The 18,293-nt window shown below is 45.7% G+C and overlaps 1 protein-coding gene across 5 annotated transcripts in view; it reads left to right on the top strand.

The window, feature by feature from the left end:
- MRAS (muscle RAS oncogene homolog) overlaps positions 1-18,293 on the top strand; it is a 63,665-nt gene that overhangs the window by 24,903 nt on the left and 20,469 nt on the right. For all 5 annotated transcript variants that reach the window (XM_017895846.1, XM_017895845.1, XM_017895843.1 and 2 more), the window contains exon 2: positions 4,725-4,935. In XM_017895846.1, the coding sequence (XP_017751335.1) occupies positions 4,743-4,935 (193 nt within the window). In that variant the 5' untranslated portion in view covers positions 4,725-4,742. The remainder of the gene's footprint in view (positions 1-4,724; positions 4,936-18,293) is intronic.

The following is an 18,293-nucleotide window of genomic DNA, read 5'->3' as shown; positions in this document are numbered from 1 at the left end:
GAGATGGTGGTGAGGCTTCTCATGCTGAGAGGAGGCTGGGAATGAGAGAGTGTGTATGTGTATGTGTGTGTGTGTGTGTGTGTATGTGTGAGTGTGTATATGTGTGTATGTGTGAGTCTGTATATGTGTGTGTGTCCTCCCTCTTGGGAACAAAGTAAACAAGGTGACAAAACGAGCATTTGGGCATCTTCTTAGAGCTTAGCATATCTCATACATTTTATTTCATGCTTAGAGCAATCCTGCAAAGTATGAGTCTCCAGCTAACCCACTTTACTAATAAGATACTGAGGCAATGGAAGGTAATTTGCCCAAGGTCACTCAACTGGTCAGTAGGAGAGTATTCAGCACAGAAAATAGTGGGGAAATTTTAAGGAGAACCCCAAGTCTACCTTATACCACCGTCCCACCTCAGAGGGGCACACCCATCATCCCCTAAAGTGAAGACCCGACATCCTAGAATGATCTCTGAGGTGCTTTTTAGTTGAGAAGGCTGGAAAGGAGAGGTGTTGTGAATGTAAGCAGTTTGCTCCTTAACCACCAACCAACCAACGTTTCATTCTGTGGCGACTTTCATCATAGCCTGTGAGTGGTTTTTAAAAAATCTTTCTCTGTACCGCATGAGACCAGCTGGTTTTGTAGGAGTGTGGTTCATGGTTCTTGGCATCTTGACCTCCCCATCTGCAAAGACACCATTTGATCAGTGTTTTCTGAGGGGCTGGAGAAACAGGCCTATCAAAAGAAGATAGCACCTTTAGGAACTGGGGGGTTCTCTGGACTCATTCTCCAGCTTTGGAAACCCATTCTTTGTTCCTGGCTCACACTTGATTCCAGAGGGCCCTGTCTGTGCCATTAGTCTGATCTCTTAGTAGGAGAGAGACGGTCCCAAGCCCTGGCTGAGAGAGTTGTCCCTTAGCTTTCTCCATGGGGAAGCCAGCTCTGTGGTACGTAGGTTGTCTGACCATTGTTCAGAAATGCGCGTTGAACCTCTAGTTCGTTCAGTAAGTGTCTGCCCTGTGCCAGTGCTATGCCAGGCTCTGGGATACAGAGAAGTACAAGATGCTGTCCCTGCCCTTTTGTGCACAGTAAACACATAGAAAATTCTAGGCATCATTGTGGCGTCTGTGGCAGGAACTTCAGGGCTCAAAGCACAGGTGGAGGCGGCGCCTAGTGCTGGCCCATGAGGAAGTATGTGCTCTCCTGGGGGTCTCAGGTGTGCGCAGAGGCTGCAGCGTGACCACAGGACACATTGGGAGACCACAGAGCTGGTTGGGGGTGAGAGTAGATTGTGAGGGGCTGCGGCACGTGTGTGGCTGGAGAGGTCAGCAGTGGCAGCCAGCGACAGGCATTGACTGTCCTGTGAGGGGGCCTGCACTTTCCTCCTCAGTGTTGAGGGGCACAGAAAGGGTTTTCACAGGGGAGCCAGTCTGATGTTTGTGTGAAATGAGTAGTCTAGCCCTGTTCCATTGCGTCCAAATTAGAAGGGAACCCTGGCTTGGCTTCCTGTGGTCTCTCAGGGTTCAACCTCTGAGAGCAGGGTGCTGTCAAAAGGAGGGGGCCCCCACTGGCCATTTCCTGCCCACTGCCTTGGCAAGCAGAGGGCATTTTTTAAGGAGTCCCCAGGTGATTCGGCTGTGGGTGGTCTGAGTGCCGACTCAAAGCTTCATTCATGTCCTCCAGCATATTTACTAGTGTATTTCTTATCTTGTTTTCTTTTGAGAAGAAAATAAAGATGAACAGTTTTCCTTTTCATTACCTTCCCACCCACTTAGTATTTTTTAGTTATGTCGCTGCCAGCAGAGAATGGAAGCTTTAAAAACAGCCAAACACCGACTGGGCGTGGTGGCTCACGCCTGTAATCCCAGCACTTTGCGAGGCCAAGGCAGGTGGATCACAAGGTCAGGAGAGCAAAACCATCTTGGCCAACATGGTGAAACCCATCTCAACTGAAAATATAAGAAAATTTAGGCGTGGTGGTGGGCACCTGTAGTCCCAGCTACTCAGGAGGCTGAGGCAGGAGAATCTCTTGAACTCGGGAGGCGGAGGCTGCGGTGAGCTGGGATTGCGCCACTGCACTCCAGCCTGGGTGACAGTGAGACTGTCTCAGAAAGACCAAAAACCAGCCAAACACCAGCAAACACCTTTCACCCACAGCCCAGCACCATTGCCCAGGACAGGGCAGCAGTTGCTGAGGGGCAGTAAGGAGTGAACCCCATGCTCAGGGCAAAGGAGAGAGGCCACTGGGCCACCGCTTCCTCCCCATTTCTGTCACCCTGCAACTCCCCTCCGCCGTCTCTCCTTGGCCTGCCTTTACCGTTGTGGATTTGGCCATGGAAGAGCTCAGTTAAGTGAAGCCTCAGCCTGTCTCATGTTGTAGGAAGATGCTGGAACCAGATTCCAGGGCCACAGCCGGTGCCTGGTCCTATCCTGCCCCAAAAGAGCTGAGATCCCCACTCGAATGAGAGGAAATCAAACATTTTCAGGTGGCTGGAACATTTTATTTTCCTGGGAGCATTTTAATAGTGTTAAACTTTTCTAGTACACAAATATAATGCATGCTTGTTGTAGAAAACTGAAACATTAAGAAAATGAAAATGCCCTGAAATGTGCCTCAGAGACAACCAACTGCTAAACCTCTTAATGCCTGGATCCACACCTCACACCTGACTGTGCAGATTCATAGTGGGCCTCTTCGTGGAAGGTGGATCAGGTGTACTTACTAGCTGTTGCAGCCTGGCTTTTTTCATACATAACAATGCACTTTTTCTAGGTTACTGAATATCTTCCTTTTAAATGACTGCGTAGTGCTCCATTATATGAATAAACTTTTCTTTAACCTTTTCCCCCAACATTAAGTTATTTCTATTTTCCCCCATTCTTAACATCTTTCTTCACTTCTCTGATTATCTCCTTAGAAGAAATTCTCACATGGGGTAGAGCTGCAGGAGAGGGTATGAATATATTTATGCAAGTGTATTTTCAGTACAGCCTAGGCAGATTTGCACTTTCACTGCAGTGTAGCAAAGCTTGTACTTCCCTGACACTTTGGGGAAGTCCTAAATGTCAACATCAGGCTTCAGTAACTACAAAGCATTCTGCAGTGACTCTCGCCTGTAGCCCCATGCAAATCAGTGTGGCCATATAACCCACATTTGTATTTAGTCCCCTTTCTGTCAAAATCTGGAACTAAAGACTATCTTAGAGCTGGAAATAATTATAAAAGTAATGTAATCCAGCCCTTTAAATTCATAGATAAGGAAACTATGGCTCAGAGAGGTCAGTGGCTTTCCCAAGTGGTGGCGGAGCACACAGGGCACCCAGTTCTTTGTCCTCTGGGCCACGCTGCCACCCTCCTGTCTGTGAGACCATCAGTTTCCTGGTCACACATACACCATGCTGTTTTCCCTCCCAGCTTGCACAGGGATTCTTTCTTTTCTTCTACACAGCAGTAGGATCAAGCATTCCCCCCCTCCATTCAAGGTCAATTTTTGTGGTACTGAGGAATGCCCCACCAGGAGGTGGTATTGCGTCTTCCTGGCAGGGTCCACAGTTAGTTAGCAGTTTAGGTTCCTGGCTACAACCCCAAATTGTTCTTTAGGGGATCCCCCTAGCTGCACCCGTGTTTAACATTTGGTGCTGTCAGCCTCCTCCTGGAAACTCTCGGCTTCCATCATGACCACAGATCCTGGTTTCCTTCCTTTACTTCTGAGTACCTCTAGGAGGCTCCCTCCTGCCTCTCCTCCTTATCACTTTGCGACACTATTTACAAAGGTCACTGTTCACTTCTGTTAAGGCCGGATTATTCTTTAGAGTCCTGCTCCCACTTCCAGCTGCCTCCTGGTCACCTTAGTTCAGGGTTCTCAGCCTCAGCACTATTGACATTTTAGGATGGCTAATTCTTCATTGGAGGGGACTGCCCTGTGCATTGTATGATCCCTGGCCTCTGCTGAACAGATACCAGTGGTACCCACTCCATTTTGACAACAACAAAAAATACCTCTAGACGTTGCAGATATGCCCGGGGAGCAAAGTTCCCCTGATTGAGAACCACTGCCTTAGCTGGCCTCAATAGCATGAAAACAAAATTTCGACCTGCTCCTACCTACCTCCTCCCCAAATAAAATGAGGTTGAACAGAAGCCGTAAGATTCCAGCATGACTTTGTGTATAACACAGGGCAAGAAGCAGAGAGAAAGGAGCCAGAATCTAGAATTCTGAAACTTTGAAGGAGCCTCAGAATCCCAGAACTCAGGTGTGCTAAGCTATCATGGCCGCCTTTCTAAGCTTAGACACAACTTCAAATCCTTCTCAGCATAGCAGTCCAGTTAATAAGAGGGGATGTGAAAGACGAACTTCCATGCAAGTCCTGCTCAGACCACTGCCCTCATGTTAACCTGTACAAGTAGAGTTTAGTGGCCAAAAAGCCTCTTTGACATGGCTTTTGGCTGTACTTGCTAAACAAGACCAGTGGTACTGTGTCCTCAATGCTGGGCCTGGCACATAATTGGTGTTGAATAAATGACGGTTGAATAAATCACTTTAACAGTGACTGTCTCTGGGTAGTGAGACCAGGTGTAATGCTTTTATTTTCTTTTGCATTTCTTCATTTTCAAACCTCTTTATAATTGAGAGTATTTATTACTTTATAAAGGAGGAAGACACATGAATATCTTCCCCTAAGTTAAAAAGCCCTCTGTCTCATTCCACACGTCTTGCTTCCTTCCGCAGGTCTGACCTTCGAGAAACATGGCAACCAGCGCCGTCCCCAGTGACAACCTCCCCACATACAAGCTGGTGGTGGTGGGGGATGGGGGCGTGGGCAAAAGTGCCCTCACCATCCAGTTTTTCCAAAAGATCTTTGTGCCTGACTATGACCCCACCATTGAAGACTCCTACCTGAAACATACAGAGATTGACAATCAGTGGGCCATCTTGGACGGTGAGACCTGGGTGGCAGCCCTGCATTGGGTGGGATAGTAGATGGGGAGGATCAGGGACATTTGACAGGTTTCAGTGGGGCAAGGTGGTTTCCTTAATGTTGCTGTTACGGAATGGTTGGTATAAAGCCGTGTGTCGTTTTCAGGGTGAATTCTGAACAGGGAAGGCCTGCGTAGAGGACTTGCAAGGTTTCGTGGAAACCAAAATGTGCATTCAACAAAGAGGGGAGGCTAGAATCATGCCAACTCAGCGATGACATGATTGTTTTCTCTTGCTGATCAGAATCTCTGATTAACAGTTATGGATGTCTTTAGCTAATAAAAGAGGGAAAAGCAAGTTGTTTCTTAATGAACATAGTTTTCTTGGTACTTGTATATATATTCCTTTGAGGGGAATCTCTTGCATCTGACATTTTGTTTCTAGCTGAGTGTGAATTAGTCTGGATTACTAGTTCTAAGTGTGGCAGCCAGGCCAGCAGCAGCCACAGCATCAGGAAACTAATTAGAAATGCACATTCTCAGGCCCATACTGATTTGGAAATTCTGAGGGTGAGCCCAACAGCCTGTGTTTTAACGCACCCTCTAGGAGATGCTTGAAATCGGGTAGCATTACATCTCCAACTTTGTTCTTTTTCAAAGTTGTTTTGACTAGTCTAGGTCCTAAGGTATTTCTATGTGAGTTTTAGAATCAGTTAAATTCTAAAATCCTAGATTTTGATTGGGATTGTGTTGAATCTGTAGATCTGTTTGAGGAGAATTGATATTTTAACAATGTTGAGGCTTCCAACCCATGAACACAATATCTCTTTCCATTTGTTTATTTATTTATTTAGGTTTTCTTTAATTTCTCTTGTCAATTTTATTTGTAGGTTTTTTTGTCTTGGTTTTTTGGTTTTTTTTGAGATGGAGTCTCGCTATCACCAGGCTGGTGGAGTGCAGTGGCGCAATCTCGGATCACTGCAACCTCCGCCTCCTGGGTTCAAGCAATTCTCCTGCCTCAGCCTCCCAAGTAGCTGGGATTACAGGCACGCATCACCACACCCAGCTAATTTTTTTGTATTTTTAGTAGAGACGGGCTTTCGCCATGTTGGCCAGGATAGTCTCGATCTTCTGACCTCATGATCCACCCACCTCAGCCTCGCAAAGTGCTGGGATTACAGGCGTAAGCCACCGCGCCCTGGCTTATTTGTAGTTTTGAGTGCATGGGTCTTCTACGTGTTTTGTCAGATTTATACCTGCATCTGTATTGATGCTATTGTAAATTATTATTTTTGTTTTTTTATTTCCATTTTCAATTATTTGTTGCTAGTATATATAAAAACAATAGGTTTCTGTATATTAATCTTGTAACCTGCAACTTTGCTAAACTCACTTATTAGTTCTAGTGTCTTTTTTGTAGATTCTGCTGGATTTTTCTGAATAGACCATAGTGACTGCAAGTAAAGACAGTTTTACTTCTTTTCCAATCTGGATGGCTCTGATTTCTTTTTCTTGCCTTATCTCATTGATTAAAATATCTGGCACCCTGTTGAAAAGAGGTGACAAGAACAGACATCCTTGTCTTGTTCTTTATCTTAAAGGGCAAGTGTTCGGTCTTTAGCATTAAGTATGATGTTAGTTGCAGGCTTTTTATGGATGGCCTTTATCAGGTCATGGAAGTTCCTTTCTATTCCTAGTTTGCTGAGAGTTTTTATCAGGAATGGATGTTGGATTTTGTCCAGTGCTTTTTCTGTGTCTACTGAGATAACCATATGGTTTTCCTTTTTTAGTTTGTTAATATGGTAAATTACATTGATTGTTTTGTTTTGTTTTTGTGACAGAGTCTTGCATTGTCACCCAGGCTGGAGCGCAGTGGCACGATCTTAGCTCACTGCAACCACAAACGCCTGGGCTCAAGAGATCTTTTTGCCTCAGCTTCCCCAGTAGCTAGGACTGTAGGCACACACCACCGTGCCCAGCTAATATTTTACGTTTTTGTGGAGATTGGGGGGAATCTCCCTTCGTTGCCCAGGCTGGTCTCGAACTCCTGGCTTCAAACAATCCTTCCACTTCAGCCTCCCAAAGTGCTGGGATTACAGGTGTGAGCCACCATCCCTGGTCCTTGATTTTTCTTTTTTCTAATATTAAACTGACATTGCATCCCTGGAATAAACCCCACTTGATCATTATATATTATCCTTTAATATGGTTGGCTTTGATTTGCTAAACTTTTGTTTACAATTCTCGTATCTGTGTTCTTGTGAAATATTGGTCTATAGTTTTCTTGTAATGTCTGTGTCTAGTTTTGGTATCAGAGTAACGTTGGCCTTATAGAACAAGTTTTATTCAATTTTTTGGAAGAGTTTGAGTTAAATTCGTATTTCTTCCCTAACTGTTTAGTAGAATTCACAAACAAGGCCATCTGGCCCTGGAGTTTTCTCTGTGGGACGATGTTTTTGTTTTTGTTTTGAGACAGGGTCTCGCTCTGTTACCCAGGCTGGAGTGCAGTGGCGTGATCCAGGCTCACCACAGCCTAGACCTTCTGGGCTGAAGCAGTCCTCCCACATATTTTGTCTGTCTTTTGGTTGTTTCAGCTGAGAAGGTAAATCTGGTTCCTGTTACTCCGTCTTGGCCAGAAGCAGAACCAAATCATGACTTCAAAAAAATACAGCTTTGTGGCCGGGCGCTGTGGCTCACGAGGCCTGTAAATCCCAACACTTTGGGACACTGAGGTGGGCAGATTGCTCAAGCAATCTGCTCAAGCTCAGGAGTTTGAGACTTGCCTGGGCAACATGGTGAAACCCCATCTCAACTAAAAATATAAAAATTAGCCTTGGGTGGCTGAGGTGGGAGAATCACTTGAGCTCAGGAGCCAAGACTGTGCCACCTCACTCCAGCCTGGGCAACAGAGTGAGACCCCTTCTCAAAAAACGAAACAAAACAAAACAAAAAACTTTGTAAATATATTTTAAAAGCACTGAATTATGTACTTTTAGAGTATTAATATTATGGCATGTAGATTGTATCTCAATTTTAAAAAGCACCATCCTCCAAGGGTTTGTCTGCAGCCCTGGGACTTTGAACAGTTTGACCAGGTACCAAGCACCTTCCCATCTTGGGACTCTGCATTTTGTCTTCTCTCTGCCTACAACATTCTTCCTGCAGAAACACTGATTTCATTTAGGTCTCAGCTCAAATGTCACTTTATCTAAGAGGTCTTCCCTGACCAAACCATTGACACTAGTATCTACCCCACCCTTGTCATTTCTATGCCCAGCTCTGTTTTTCTTTATTCTGTCTTTTATGGTTGAACATATTTTTTCTTTGTTTGTTTGTCTTTTTGTCTCTGCTGACTAGAATATAAATGTCTGAGAGCAGGGACTTTATTTATTGACTGCATTATTCCTAGCATCTAGAATACTGCTTGGCTCATAGAAGGTCCCCAGTAAACATTTGTGGAATGACCAAATGAATGAATAAACCTTGAACAATATATGTGTAGTGACAGGTTTGATGTGCTAGCTATATTATTTTTTTCTAACTCACAGTAATATGTATATATAACTATTAAAACTTACATCTGTGAACTTTCTGAACTCATTTCATGTATCACCTATTGGAATATATGGCACACTTGGGATATACTGAGTTAAATAAATGTAAACAAGTTTCTTTACTGCAGAACTTATAAGAACCTTTAATATGCCAGGTGTGGTGGCTCGCGCCTGTAATCTCAGCATTTTGGAAGGCCGAGGCAGGCGGATCACGGGGTCAGGAGATTGAGACCATCCTGGCTAACACAGTGAAACCTCGTCTCTACTAAAAATACAAAAAAATTAGCCAGGCATGGGAGCGGGCACCTGTAGTACCAGCTACTCAGGAGGCTGAGGCAGGAGAATGGCGTGAACCTGGGAGGCAGTGAGCCGAGATCGCGCCACCACACTCCAGCCTGGGCGACAGAGCGAGACTCTGTCTCAAAAAAAAAAATGAAAAAAACAATAGAACCTTTAATATGCAAACACATATTAGAGGTGTAGTGATAGGATACATTGTCCTTAGGGCTCCCACAGGGGTCATTTTTTGCATGTGATTCTGAACTACTGAACTACATTCCGTAGAAAACATTCTGAAACATTGCATAATGCATGTAAGAAAGTAACACCATGCCTGGTATGTCATTGGAACTCAATCAGTATTTCTCTCTACAGCCATATAAACTTCTATAACTTTTTTCTGAGTAACTTTGGATGTTAAATTGGTTTCTGAGGAAAAATGTTTTCCTCGAGATTGATTTTTAGGAAGATTTTGTGATAACATAGCCGGAGCAGCAGGGAGAGGGGCAACATGGCCGCAGCATTATATTAGAAGCGTGCATTTGCAAAGCCTGTGTTCTGAAGCGCCTGGGCTCTCCATGGCGTTACTTTAGAAGAATGAATTTGTTAAGCCTCTAATTCTGCCACCAGAGTCAGGCCCAATTGAGGGCATTGCCCACCCAGGCTTTCCTCAGGAATAGACACCAGATTCCCAGATTAGATGCTTCTCCGCTCCATTAGATCTGCTATTAAGAAAAGGAAGACTTGGCCAGGTGTGGTGGCTCACGCCTGTAATCCCAGCACTTTGGGAGGCCGAGGGTGGTGGAGGTCAGGAGTTTGAGACCACCCTGACCAACATAGTGAAACCCTGCCTCTACTAAAAATACAAAAAATTTAGCCAGGTGTGGTGGTGCCTTTAATCTCAGCTACTCAGGAGGCTGAGGCAGGAGAATCGCTTGAACCCAGGAGGTGGAGGTTGCAGTGAGTAACTCTGAACCTTTCTGGAGCTGAAGTTTTCTGGAGTGGTCTACACGCCTGGGATGGCCAGGACTTCCCTGGGCATCTGTGAACTTTCTGAACTCATTTCATGTATCACCTATTGGAATATATGGCACACTTGGGATATACTGAGTTAAATAAATGTAAACAAGTTTCTTCACTGCAGGACTTATAAGAACCTTTAATATGCCGGGTGTGGTGGCTCGCGCCTGTAATCTCAGCATTTTGGGAGGCCGAGGCAGGCGGATCACGGGGTCAGGAGATTGAGACCATCCTGGCTAACACAGTGAAACCTCGTCTCTACTAAAAATACAAAAAAATTAGCCAGGCATGGGAGCGGGCACCTGTAGTACCAGCTACTCGGGAGGCTGAGGCAGGAGAATGGCGTGAACGGGAAGGCAAGTGTTTGCAAGCTGGAAGAAAAAGAAAAAAAATAATCTAAACAATATTATTTCTATGAAGGTGTTATGGCCTTAAAATAAAATGAGACATAAAAAAGTTAAAATTTTAATTTACATTCAAAAATTTAGAAAATTAATAATTTTAAATTATGCTTTGAAACTGCTTTTTTGTTCCAGCAGGGAGTAAGCAACGAAACTTTTTAAACTTCTTTAGTTTACAGTAAAACCAACCAGCCCCATTATTAAAAGTATTCACAGTATTTGTAAGTCATATGAAATTTCAAGAACATTTAAACCTTGAGCAGGAATCCCAGAGGTCCTGCTCCCCTGAGGCCATGCCATCTTCAAGGAGGTGCTAAGTTGGAGGTGCCCTCAGTTACCCTGTACCCCACTGAACTCCAGGGACTCTCAACTCTGCAGTTTCTCTTCTTCCAAACTCAGAAAGAGTAAAAACGTGGCAGCATGATGATGAGAAGGAAGAGAATGATAATTTTGATGACGGGGTATTGAATGGGCAGAAATTGTGTGGAAGGCCCGTGCTAAGCACATTGCATTTGCTGTCTTTGAATCCTTACAAATGCTATCGTGGTAGTTGCTGTTGTTATTTCTGTTTTATAGATGAAGAAAATACAGCAAAGTTTCACACAACCAGCAACAGTCTGAGCTACCTGTTGACTCCTATTCACTGTCAGTCTCGTTGTGTAGGAAAATCCTCCCCGACAGCACAGTGGATCCTTGTGCCTCTGGGAAGGGGAGCTGAAATCCCAGGAAGAAGTGGGTATGGCTGGACTGTCACACCTCCCCTGCCCTTCTTACGCCTCACCCAGGGTCCTTCAGAGAGCTAGGTGCTCCAGTTGTGATCTCAGTCTCACTTCGGAGATTTGCAAGCTGCTTAAGGAAGCCTTCTCTGTGACTTCCACACTGATTATTCTCACAGGCTGCCTGCTTTCTTGCAAACCTGTTTCTTGTTTTCTTCCGAGAAGTCACATTACCTGTGTCCTCCCAGAACCTAAGAGGCAGGAGCTGGCTGGCCTCAGGGGCCAGCAGCCAGGCTCTCCTGTGGCTGCGGGACCCCCAGGCTTTGGAGCAAGCCTGCTCTGAGTTCTTTCCCACAGGGGTTCGGGATCCTCATCTCACTTTACATTGTCAAGGGCCCAACCCTGGGAGCCTCTCTTCCTCCCCGTCTGGTCCCCGCTTCTCCACTGTGGGGTTCCCTCCAGCTGTACCATCTCCATGCTCTCAGCCCTCTACTCCCGTCTCCGACGCTGGAACTCCACCTCACCTCGGCTTTCAGCTGTGTGACTCCCCTCACCCCAATTTTCTCTTGTCATGAATCAGGAAGCCCCAAACCTTAGCCAGAGCCATGGAGTTTTGTGTTTGTTTTATTGTGATAAAGTGTACATAACATAAAAGTTACCATCTTAACCATCTTTAAGTGTATAGTGTATTCACTTTGTTCTACAACCATCCCTCCCGTTCATCTTCAGAACTTTTTCACCTTCCCCGACTGAAACTCTGTACCTATTAAACACTGACTCCCCATTCTCCCCTCTCCTCAGTCCCTGGCAACCACTATTCTGCTTGCTTCCTTTTCTTTTATTGATATCATATTTTTGCATATTTTGAGGACATGGTAATAATCAAATCCAGGTAATTAGTATATCCATCACCTCAAACATTCTTTCTTTGTATTAGGAACATTACAGTTCTTCTCTTCTAGCTATTTTGAAATTTGCAATGAATTATTGTTAACTATAATTTCCCTACTGTGCTATCAAATACTAGAACTTACTCCTTCTAGCTCTTTGTATTTCTGTACCCATTAACCAACTTCTCTTCATCCCCCCACCCACACACCCTTCCCAGCCTTTGGTGTCAATCATTCCACTCTCTACCTCCATGAAATCTACTGTTTTAGCTCCCACATATGAGTGAGAACATGCGATATTTGTCTTTCCATACCTGGCTTATTTCACTTAACATAATGACCTCCGCTTCCCTCCATGTTGCTGCAAATGACAGGATTTCTTTTCTCTTCTTTCTTTTTTTTTTTTTTTTTTGATACGGAGTCTCGCACTTGTTGAGTAGACTAGAGTTCAACGGTGTGATCACTGCAACCTCCCCCTCCCGGATTCAAGCAATTCTCCTGCCTCAGCCTCTCAAGTAGCTGAAATTACAGGCACCTGCCAACTTGCCCGGCTAATTTTTGTATTTTTAGTAGAGATGGGGTTTCACCATGTTGGCCAGGTTGGTCTCGAACTCCTGACCTCAGGTGATCTGCCCACCTCAGCCTCCCAAAGTGCTGGCATTACAGGCATGAGCCACTGTGCCCAGCCTCATTGTTTTTTACGGATGAATAACATTCCATTGTGTATATATGCTACATTTTCTTTATCATTCATCCATTGAAAGGCACGTAGGTTGCTTCCTTACTCTTGGCTACTGTGACTAGCACTGCAATAAACATGGGAGTGCAGGTATCACTTCAATATACTGATTTCCTTTCCTTTGAGTATATACCCAGCAGTAGGATTGCCAGACCATATGGCAGCTCTACTTTTAGTTTTTTGAGGAATTTCCATAGCATTTTCCATAGTGGCTGTACTAGTTTATATTCCCACCAGCAATATCCAAACATTCTCTTTTCTCCACATCTTCCCTAGCATTTGTTATTTTTTGTCTTTTTGATAATAGCCATTGTAACTGGGGTGAGATGTTGTCTCATTGTAGTTTTAATTTGCATTTCTCTGGTGATTAGCGATGTTGATGATTTTTTCATATACCTGCTGTCCATTTGTTTGTCTTCTTTTGAGAAATGCCTATTCAGGTCTTTTGCCCTTTAAATCAGAATTTTATTTTATTTTATCATGCTAGTGAGTTGTTTAAGTTTCTTATATATTCGGGTTATTAATCCCTTGCCCCTTAAACACTAACTCCCCTTTTTCCCCTCTCCTCAGTCCTTGGCAACCACCATTCTACTTTCTTTCTTTATTTTTTCTAAAATGAAGTCTCACTCTGTCACCCAGGCTGGAATGCAGTGGCGTGATCTCGCCTCACTGCAACCTCCACTTTCTGAGTTCAAGTGATTCTCCTGCCTCAGCCTTCTGAGTAGCTGGCATTACAGGCATGCACCACCACACCTGGCTAATTTTTATATTTTTAGTAGGGATGGGGTTTCACCGTGTCGGCCAGGCTGGTCTCAAACTCCTGGCCTTAGGTGACCCACCCACCTCAGCCTCCTAAAGTGCTGGGATTATAGGCGTGAGCCACCACGCCTGGCTTCTACTTTCTGTCTCTGAATTTGACTAATCTAGATACCTCATTTAAGTGCTATGATAAGTAGAATAACATTTGTCCTTTTGTGTGGCTGGCATATTTTAATTAGCACAATCTGTTCAAGGTTCATCCATGTTGCTGCATGTTCTGAATTTCTTTCCTTTTTTTTTGAGATGGAGTCTCACTCGGTTGCCAGGCTAGAGTACAGTGGCATGATCTCAGCTCACTGCAGCCTCTGCCTCCTGGGTTGAAGTGATTCTTCTGCCTCAGCCTTCTGAGTAGATGGGACTGTAGGCGCGCGCCACCATGCCCAGCTAATTTTTGTATTTTTAGTAGAGACGGGTAGTATTTTCACCGTGTTGGCCAGCATGGTCTCAATCTCTTGACCTCGTGATCCCCTTTGGGATTACAGGCATGAGCCACCGCACCCGGCCTTCTCTCCGTTTTAAAGCCAGATGATATTCTACTGTATGGATGTACCATGTTTTCATTATCTATTCATCTGTGGATGGACACTTGGGTGGTTTCCACCTTTTTGCTATTACGAATAATGCTGCTATGAGCATGGTATATAAATATCTGTTCAAGTCCCTGCTTTCCTTCTTTTGTCTTAGAGTTCTTGTGTGCCTATTTTTTCTGTTGATTAGGGATAGAAGGCTGCTAAGCCCCTCACTTTACAATTGTGGAAACTGAGGTACAGATGGAGAGGTCACTAGCCTACAGTGAGACCTAGCTAGCTGGAGAGCCGGATCTTGGGCTTCTTGACTCTGCCGAGTGTGTCCTCCACCCTGTCCCACTACCTCCTGCTTTGGCCCAGGCCTTGGGCCTCTAGGGTGGGATGCTGACCAAATCCTCTGCGCACTTACAACAGGGCAGATGTCTCTGGGCCTCCCCATCCTCTGTCTCCCAGCCCTGCCCTCTGCCCAGCCAGCCTCTGGAACTTTGCATCTTTCTTCCATCAGTAGAGAACAGCAGTGGGCCCTGGGTCTCCAGACACCGCTTTCCACCTTGGGGCTCTTGGGCCCAGCTCCACAACCTCTCTGTCTCCATCTTCTCAGCAAGGGCCCAGTGTTTTCAAAGAGCAAAAGCCTGGCTCTTCTCCTGCACCCTCAGAAGCTGGGACATTTCCACCCTGGCTTCTGCCCAAACCTCAGACACAAGTGCTGTTGTCTTCTCAGAGGGGCCCGAACCTGGCTTTTCCCCGCACACTTGAATCCACATTCTTTCTGGGGATGGGGAGTAGAGGAGGACATTGGAAGGACAGGCAGAGGAAAAGGAACATTTATTGAGAGTTTTTTTTTTTCCTGAGCCAGGAGCTTTACCAGGGGGCTTTATGCTCAGCAGGCCTTAGGCCAGCTTTAGAGTGGGCACTCTCCATAGGCCCCAACTAAGAATGGGGTGCAGGCAGAGCTGGCCTGTCCCCCACCAAGGGGAAGCTGCCCTTCCCCTGCCAGCAGTGATGTGGGAGGAATTTCCCTCTTTCCCTTCATGGGGAAGCATGGCTACTGGCCTGAGATTATGCAATCCAGCCCTGCAGGCCTGGGCCTGACCCTTTGTCCCTGCTGCATCAGCCGCGCTGCTGAAATGCCTCACTGATCTCCACTGTGCCCAGGGCAGTGCTCGCTGGTAGAAAGCCCTTCCTCACATTGCTGACAGATCTCTTCCCAGATCCTCTCTTGCTGTCTGTCCTCAGAGCGGTAATAGCAGTTACTACTGACCAGATTTTTCTTGAAGGCCTCATACTAAGGGCTTTTACAAGGATGCCTTATTTCATCCTTGTGATAATTCTGTGAAATTGAGATTAGTGAAGTGAGAGTAAATCACTTTCCAGGTGAGCACAGCTGCTCTGCAGCCAGTGTACCTCAGTACTGCTGCTCTAGTTGGTAAAATAGTGAAGTACTCTCTACCACTGGAAAATTGCTGCTACCGCTACTGCCCTGCGCCCAGGGGCCCTTCCCAGACCCACTAGCCAGACTTGGAGCTGAGGGAGCCCCCTCCAGCCACTGACCTAGAGTCAGCTCAGTAAGGCTTGGACTCAGTGGTGAAGGTGTGAGTGGAATATGCAACTCCCCACACCCAACTCTTAGCACAGCCCGGGCTCATTCCAAATTTGTCAGCATCCCAAAATCCAAGTGTTTTTCCACTTCCCTTGCTGACAATCAGGTCATATATGGCAGTTAATGTGGTGTTTTGCCTGAGTTTCAGAACTTCATGTTGGTCACTGTTAGAAGTCACGTGACCAGTTTGGGCCAAGCACACCAGCCTGACCAATAGATCTGAGACCTCCCCTGTCTGCCATTGTATTGGGTGATGCCACTTTCCCTGGGCCTCAGTGTTGCCTCTGTCGGCCTGTGCTCCCCACGCCCTGGCTCTGGTGACTGGGGCTCCTCCTCCCTTTGGGCTGCCTCTGGACAAAGACCTTGCACCCTCATCAGTGGGATCTGTATCCAAATGAGATACACCCCATAGTTGTTGCAAAGGATAAATGAACAAAATAGAAATTGTGAGTTCCTTGAGGAAAAGGACTGTGCCCACCATTGTATCTCTGATGTCAGCCCAGACCTGGCATCTATTAGGTGTTTAATTATTGTTTATTGAGTGAGGGAGGAAACAAGTCACCTTGCAAGGGGCTTGGCACATAGCAGACCTCAGTAGATGCTATTGTTGCAGTGATCACTTTAATATGATGTATATTATTGTTGTTTTTATTGTTAGTTTTAGAGACAGGGTCTCACTATGCCACCTAGGCTGGAGTGCAGTGGCATGATCATAGCTTACTACAGCCTCAAACTCCTGGGTTTAAGTGATCCTCCCACCTTGGCCTCCTAAGCACTAGGATTACAGATGTGAGCCACTGTGTCTGGTTTATATTATTTATGAGGTGGCTTGATGGTTTCAAGAATAGGTCCCATCACCTGTATGGATGAGGGGCCACTGACATGTGTCCCTGTGTCTAGGGAGGTCCAGGAGTGAGGCTTGAGCCCCTGACTTAGGGATATACCTCTCCACCCAGAGTTGTGTGAATTGAACCCTGAGTCCTATGTACCTGGATATGTTCACTAATTCATTCTGCAAATAATTGCTAATGTACCCATCTCTCTTTTGGGCTCTGAGGACGTAGCAATTGGCAAATCGAAGTCCCTGCTCTCATGAAGCTTATGTTTCAGTGGGGTGAGGGGACAGAGCATAAACAAATATGTATGGTGTCAGGTGGTGATAAGTGCTGTGATGAAGAATAAGACAAGGTAAGGGAATCACAGTGAGGCAGGGGTTGCTCTCTTATTTTGGCTGGTCAAGGAGGGCCTTCCTGATAAGGGAATGTTGGAGCAGAGACCTAAAAGAGAAAGCTGCACCTGTATCTGGAAGAGAATCTCAGTTAGTGGGAGTATCAGGTGCAAGGGCCCTAGGGCAGGGGTGTGCCTGGCCTGTGTGGGGAATAGCTAGGAAGCCAGCGTGGGGAGCAAGTGAGAGCACGGCTAGTAGGAGAGAGGTCAGGTAGGTAGCTGGAAGGGATTGATCTCATGGGGTTTTGTAGGTAAATGAGAAGCCGTTGGAGGATTTTGAGCAGACGAATGACATGATCTAACGTGTTTAAAACATGGGTACTTCTCAGTTCCTTATCCCTCTGCCCTCCCGGCGCGGTGAGTGAGAAGAGCTCACTCTGGCTCTGGTGTGAATGGAACACAGAGGAACCATGGCAGAATCGGAGAGACCTGTAAAGAAGCTCCTGATGGTGGGCTTGGGCATTGGTGGAGGAGGTGGTAAGAAGGGTAGATTCTGGATGTGTTTTGAAGGAGGAAACGACAAGATTTGTCGATGGAGTATATGAGGTTATTAGAGAGGGAAGCGTCTTTAGCCTGAAGAACCAGTAGAATAGAGTTACATTTATCAAGATTAGGAAGAACAGTGAAAAACGAGTTTTGGGGGGAAATCAAGAGTCTAATTTTGGATATGTTAAATCCAGGATGCCTTTCACACATACAAGTAGAAGTCAAGGTGGCAGCTGGATATCTAAGCCCGTAGGAGGGGAGACGTATGGGCTGGATGGAAATCTGGGTGGTGACCTATAAAGCTGCAGGATGAGAGATCACCAAGAACGTGACTGTGGTTAGAGAAGGACCCACCAATGTTCAGAGGCTGGGGAGGAGAGGAGACAGGGCAGGACCAGTCACTGCAGTTGGATAAAGACCAAGGGAGAGTGGCATCCTGCAGCCAAGTGAAGAAGGTGGTTCACAAAGGCAGGGACCATCGACTGCGTGAGAGGCCGGCCAGGAGCCCAGCAGGGTGAGGAACTGAGAAGCACCCACTGGATTTAGTGACATGGAGGTCATTTGAGACTTGACAAGATCCGTTTTGATGGAATGGTTGGAAATGAAAGTCTAATCAAAGTGGATTCAAGAAAGAGTGGTGGAGAGGAGGAGCAGGCAGCGAGGACAGGCAAGAAGTGTTTCTGTAAGGAGGAAGACAGAAATGAACAGTAGTGGGAGGGAAAGGTGAGGCCTAGGGGCGGGGTTTTAATTTGTAATTTTTTTGTTTGTTTTTAAGACAGGGTCTTGCTCTGTCACCCAGGCTGGAGTTCAGTGGCATGATCACGACTCACTGCAGCCTTGACCTCCTGCAATCCTCCCACCTCAGTCTCCCCAGTAGCTGGGACCACAGGCCTGGCAAATTTTTGTATTTTTTGTAGAGACGGAGTCTCACTTTGTTGCCCAGGCTGCTCTCAAACTCCAGGGCTCAAGTGATCCTCCCAGCTCAGCCTCCCAAAGTGTTAGGATTACAGGAATGAACCACTGTACCCAGCTTTATTTGTAAATTTTTGTGTTTCATTTTTTTGTATTTTTGAGTTTTTTTAAAAAATATTTATTTATTTATTTATTTATTAGACAGAATCTC

This window comes from Rhinopithecus bieti, unplaced genomic scaffold, assembly GCF_001698545.2.
Source record: "Rhinopithecus bieti isolate Rb0 unplaced genomic scaffold, ASM169854v2 scaffold_26603, whole genome shotgun sequence".
Taxonomy (NCBI): Eukaryota; Metazoa; Chordata; class Mammalia; order Primates; family Cercopithecidae; genus Rhinopithecus; species Rhinopithecus bieti.
Note: the sequence above shows the minus strand (reverse complement) of the source record. Positions and strands in the feature narration are given on the sequence as shown.